Source organism: Anabrus simplex, chromosome X (genome assembly GCF_040414725.1).
Source record: "Anabrus simplex isolate iqAnaSimp1 chromosome X, ASM4041472v1, whole genome shotgun sequence".
In the NCBI taxonomy this organism is placed as follows: domain Eukaryota; kingdom Metazoa; phylum Arthropoda; class Insecta; order Orthoptera; family Tettigoniidae; genus Anabrus; species Anabrus simplex.
The window spans coordinates 29,766,726-29,773,359 of NC_090279.1; the positions used below are offsets into that span (position 1 = coordinate 29,766,726).

Sequence of the window (6,634 nt, forward strand, 5' to 3'; positions counted from 1 at the left end):
TCAGTGATTGGAATGTCCAGTAGCAAATCCCCTGTGTGAGAGTTGTAGTGGAGTTGGCTGTTGAACTATTGGTCACATGGTATTAATTTGTCACTGTAGATCGAGACCCGAGGTGAGCTATAGAGATCATCAACCTCCGGAAGGCGGATCAGCTAGTTTTAGGTGTAGTGTGTGCAGTGACATCCTGGCTGGGAAGTTGGACCTCTTGCGACATCTGAAGAGACACAAGGAAGATCGACCCTTCAAGTGCGATTACTGCGGAAAGGTGTTATGTAGCCGAAGCAGCCTGTCGGAACACCTCAGGATCCACCCGCTCCAAGTGTGCGTATTATCTGATAAATGCTTTACAAAGAGGAAAATGTTGACAGAGGACACGCGATTGCATACAGGTGCGATTATAAACGAATGCTCAGTATCTCATAATAATTTCAGGAAAAGGCCGGACGTTATGCGGTCTCACACAGGCGAGAAGCCATACCGCTGCAATATCTGTAACAAATTCATACAGAAAGGCAATCTAACCAAACATATGCGGACCCATACAGGCGAGAAGCCATACAGTTGCCATGTCTGTAGCAAATCATTCATACAGAAAGTCAATCTAACCGAACATGTGCGGACCCATACAGGAGTGAGGCCATACAGTTGCGGCGTCTGTGCCAAATCATTCGTAATGAAAGGTAAACTAACGGATCATATGCGGACCCATACAGGCGAGAAGCCATACAGGTGCAATGTCTGTGGCAAATCATTTGGGAAGAAAGGCAGTGTGACTGAACATATGTGGACCCATACAGGTGTGAAGCCATACAGCTGCCATGTCTGTAGCAAATCATTCATACAGAAAGGCAAACTGACCGATCATATGCGGACTCATACAGGCGAGAATCCATACAGATGCAATGTCTGTAACAAATCATTTATACAGAAAGGCTATTTAACCAAACATATGCGGACCCATACAGGTGAGAAGCCATACAGCTGCGGTATCTGTGGCAAATCATTCATACAGAAAGGCTACCTAACCAAACATATGCGGACCCATACAGGCGAGAAGCCATACAGCTGCCATGTCTGTAGCAGATCATTCATACAGAAAGGCAATCTAACCGAACATGTGCGGACCCATACAGGTGAGAGGCCATACAGTTGCGGCGTCTGTGGCAAATCGTTCAGTCTGAAAGGCAATCTAACCGGTCATAAGCGGACCCATACAGGTGAGAGGCCATACAGCTGCGGCGTCTGTGGCAAATCGTTCATTATGAAAGGCAGTCTAACCGATCATATGTGGACTCATACAGGCGAGAGGCCTTACAGCTGCAATATCTGTGGCAAATCATTCATAAACAGAGGCAAACTAACCGATCATATGCGGACTCATACAGGCGTGAAGCCATACAGATGCAATGTCTGTAGCAAATCATTCATACTGAAAGGTATTCTAACGTGTCATATACGGGCCCATACAGGCGAGAAGCATTTCAGTTGCAATGTCTGTGGCAAATCATTTGGGAAGAAAGGCAGTCTTACCGAACATACGCGGACCCATACAGGCGAGAGGCCATACAGGTGCAATGTCTGTGGCAAATCATTCGGGAAGAAAGGCAGTCTAACCGAACATATGTGGACCCATACAGGTGAGAAGCCATACAGCTGCTGTGTCTGTGGCAAATCATTCATAAAGAGAGGCAAACTAACCGATCATATGCGGACTCATACAGGCGACAGGCCTTACAGGTGCAATGTCTGTAGCAAATCATTCGTAAAGAAAGGCAGTCATACCGATCATATGCGCAGCCATACAAGCGAAAAGCCTTAGAGCTGCAATATCTGTGGCAAATCATACTTAAAGAAGGGCAGTCTGACCGATCATATGCGGAACAATACAGGCGTGAAACCAAACAGCTGCAATGTTTGTGGCAAATCATTCATCCTGAACAGCACACTCACTGTTCATATGTGTACACACTCAGAAAGGAAGTCATCATCCTGGTGCAAAGTCTGTGGCAAATCATTCAGCCGGAAAGACACTCTATCTCATCATATGTGGACCCAAACAGACGAGACTTTCTGTGGCGAATCCTTTAGCAGGGAATACAACCATGCTATTCACATGCGTTCTCACACGGACGAAAGCCTAACTCTTGCCATGTCTGTGGCAAGTTATTCGGCAGTAAATCCGTCCATGCTATTCACGTGCGGACACACATAGATGAGAAGCAATAATGCTGCAATGTCTGTGGCAAGTAATTCAGCAGTAAATCCGTCCAAGCAAGTCACAGACGGACACACACATTTGAGAGGCCATGCTCCTGCAACGTCTGTGGGAATTTCTTCAGCCAGAAAGTCCATCTATGCAGGTCACATGCGTACCCTCACAGGCGATATACTACACTGCTGCAATGTGTTCGGCAAATCATTCATCCAGAAACGCGAGTTAGGAGATCACATGCGGACACACTTAGGCGAGAAGCCATATTGCTGCAATATCTGTGGCATATTCTTCAGCATCAAAGTCAGCCTAGTAGTTCATATGCTGACTGGCACAGGCAAGAAGCCAATCTCATGCAATGTTTGAATCAGGGTATTCAGCAGGAGATCCCACCTAGCACGTCGTATGCGGACTCACACGGGTGTAAGGCGCACTGCCGCAATATCTGTTGCAAATCCCTCATCCAGAAAACCGACCTACCAGTTCACATGCGGACTCACACAGGCCAGAAGCTATACTGGTGTTATGTCTGTGACAAATATACAGCCAAGAAGGTCCCTTCAACATTTCAGATCAGAACACACACGAGTGCTCTGTTTTGCGATAAAATGTTAAGATAATCATTTAAGTTAACCACGCATATGTAAACCACACTGGTGAGATGCCGCACTCCACCGTGTTTCTTGGAAAATCGTTCGCACGCAGCACCACGCTGTCGGTTCACACGGGCGATACGGCGCACGAGTGTCACGTCACGTCGTGATTAAGCCGCACGTGATTTAATAACAATGTTATTTTGCTTAACGTCCCACTAACTACTACACTAGTTTCCGGAGTTCCACAAGACCTCCAATTCCGGAGATGTAGCGAGGCGCATGCGGTCGCACACAGCAGAGAAGTAGTAAGCTCTTCAGCTAGAACAGCACCTTTTCTGCGACCTCATAACATACATCGGGGAGCGGTCCATCCTTTTGTACCATTTTCTCTGAGAGAAAATCTTCAGGTAACATAATGCTAGGTCCATGTACGAAAAGAGCAAAGGTCATTTCATGAATTATCTCCTCATCAACCAGAGATATATACAACCGCTTGTTCTCAACCATGGACGACCCTTTTTATTTTTCGGACCAAAGTAGAAGTGTGCTCATCAACAATCGTTTGGGAGCCGTCCTGGAATTAATTCCGATGAACACGGAAGGATCCTATGACAAAGAAAACTGGTAAAAGACTAGAAGCGCATGAAAGAAGTATTCAGACTTATGGATAAACAATTCAAGGGAATTAGCAAGTGCCGAATCAAGTCATAATACGACGCAATTTTAGAAATTGTTGCTGAAACCTGAGCATATCTCTGCTCCCGTTTCCTACATGTCGTGTTTTCTTTTAATTATGAGTAGACCAGTAGCTCAAAACTGTACATGCTCCCTCGGCACTTGTACGATAATATTGTGTCTGTTAGCCGGTTCTGAATGCAAATTGAAAGTTCTACTTCAGTGCCCATAGCTATTCATGAATGTCACGTAATTCTCGAGGGGCGTCTTTAAGTAGGGACTCGTATGTTGACAGCTGCAGTATACTTTTCTCTATTTTAGTTTACCTGGGGGCAGTTAATTGGCCTCTCTCTTTTCTCTAACGGGGCCACAAGGAAGTTACTAAATATCTCTTATATCTCAACGTTGCAAGTGTTGAAGAGACATAGTGAGTAATGAACCCTTTTCGTCATGTCAAACTGGTGTTTGCCTGTTCCAGGTCTTCAGCATGAATTGTTAACTCTTGTATCTCAGGCGGTGTTAATGGCTCTTCGTCACTTCCAGACATGACTATTGGGGTATAAAGGAAGGCCTACATAAATTAAAAGCCTACATAATCTAACTATTTTATTCAATAAAATACAATGAAGAATGATGGCGGGTTTGTTAACAAACATGGCCATAAACAGTGTTCTGCGGTCAGTGATATTAATATAACGCTGCGGCTGGACGATTTCGAGTTGAAATTAATATCCACCACAAAAAAGTCTGAAGGGCTATTCACAGAAAACTAGTTTATGGTTAACTAGAAAACAACATGAGATTCAATCTGCTCAGCTCCATAAACAACTGTGCGTTATGCATCCGATTTCTCGATCATCTAAATATGAGGAAGTGTTTTCGATACCTTTTTAATTTAGGCCATCCACTGACAGTCCATCAGCATAGGACGAGATACCTGGACCCTCAATGGAATCTGAGAAACGTCGAAATGTACATCACTGAGCTATCATGGTCACCCACTATATTAATGTTTAAGTTTGAGGACCAAAGTGACCTATCGTTGAAGTTAATTGAATGTGCGTGATGACCACAGTGACCCTCCAAAACAAGTGGACTTCAAGTGCCAGTGAATAATAGCGTAATATTATACAACATAATATAGCGTTATTTGTATTGACTGAATGATGTTTCATGAGCCGAAATATCAGGTTGAAGTCAGCGATTGGAATAAATTCATGAAAACCTGTGAAAAGAAATTCTGTTAACATTTAGTTATAACCTTCAGCCAAACCCCAAAATAAACTCGACTCATGTGTAACCCTTACATATTTTAGGTCACGGAGTTCAACTGCATCCACTTATAGTCCTGCTAAAATATAAACACACAAAATATTACAACTCCTTTATAAACAACATGGCAAAAATCATGGGTATCCCATGGACTAATGGCAGGGTGCTACTACACCCTATGGAATACTAAGTGGTACTGACTCATTGTGTCAAACAAACCTGTCATCTAGGAGCAGTTGGCTAGCTACGTAATTTCACGATCCTAGCATGGGCGAGCAATCCCAAGAATCCCTTCCATGCACTTCAACCACCATCCTGCTTTCCACTGAAGGACACGCCATCGGCAGTCCTTAACACCTAGCTGCACTATGAATATATCAAGAAATGGAAATCTTAATATCTAAGGACAACCTTCTGACACCAAAGTAATTATTTAAACGCTCAGTGGCAATACGAACTATGACTGTGTTATGGAAACATCGAAACTAGAATACATAGTCAAGTGTTCGGGAATGTTACTGAGAATCCACTCTTGTCATTTGCCTATGCAGTAGAATTGAAATTCAAATTACTCCCCATTTATTGTAACATCAATAATGTTGTAACACGGGCCTCTATTTCCTAAGAGGTTCCGCCGCATATAAATGTGAACACCTGTTATCTCGTCAAACAGGTTTATACCTGCCGCTCTCCACTGGCTTACACAAGTGAGCAAACCGATCTCGCCACGGATGGCCTTTTACTACAGCACAAATCTTCGTCCAAATCCTTGTATTATCACAATATATCGGTCAACATTATTGCCATCACGAATTATTTCAAGTCTAATGGGATCTGTAGAATTTGATATGCATTTCACTGGTACTAATGGAGTAATTGGATGAACAAAGAATCCCTCTGAATGTACGAACCTGTTCCGTGTTCAAACCATGGACCTTACCATATTTCAAAACACTCTGTCCTGATTTTTTCCGTCGAGCATTTTTACAAAGAAACCTCGGCATTATCTACACCATTACCTCTGGAGAATCTACTAGGAGCATGTCTCACAAACTGAGTCGCATGGTTTCATAACTACATGGACAAATAGAACGTATCTACCACCGACAGTTAAGGACAGTTACGAAGTTTCTCACTTCACTTGGAAATACAATAGTCCAGACGCATATGACACTGACTTCAACATAGACCCCAAACCTCAATACACCGAACCCCGAGCTATCACCTCGTGACAAATGTATCGCAGACTGACACTTCACAAAAAAGCATACCACATGGATGGTAACTATTACTCATTCCATTACTTATTATTATTATTATTATTTCAAAATGTTTTGCCCCACTAAGGAGCGCGATTGTACTTATTTTGCAGATGGTTGTGCTTTCTTCTCTTGCCAGAGTTTCTTCCCTCTTTGTTCTTTATCATCTGTTCTTCCTTCTGTGTAACTGTGTACTCATCTTGTGTTGTCAGCAAAATGATGTTTGTTCACCAACGTTCTAAAGCTAGCCGTGTCCCATATAATTTCATATGGTATGTTGATTTCTTGAAGGTCCTTTTCAATTTCGATTATCCAGTTATTCTGACTTTAAGCGAGGAGGCATTATTAAATTTTTTAGTGAGTCTTTCATCATCTATTCTTTGAATATGGCAATCAAATTTCAATCACCTTTTCCAAAGATTGTATCTCATATTTCCTCAATATGTTGATATAATTCCGGAGACCTCCTATTCATCCACACTCCTATGCATACTGGGCCATGGTTTCCCTGAGGACTTCCCTATCTTGTTTTTCGATCATTTTAGATAATGATCTTTCTCGACTGATCAAGGTTTCTGACGTGTGTAATGTTTGAGGCTTAATTACGGTGTTATAATGCT

General features: G+C 42.8%; 1 protein-coding gene across 1 annotated transcript; it reads left to right on the forward strand.

Annotated features, from left to right (window-relative positions):
* Positions 1-673: 673 nt before the first annotated feature.
* LOC137503247 (zinc finger protein ZFP2-like) lies at positions 674-1,681 on the forward strand (the record flags this gene model as incomplete). The annotated part of the gene is made up of 2 exons (XM_068230787.1): positions 674-729; positions 814-1,681. Coding segments are annotated over exons 1-2 (924 nt in total), but the record flags the coding sequence as incomplete, so codon positions are not given.
* Between the last annotated feature and the right edge of the window lie 4,953 nt (positions 1,682-6,634).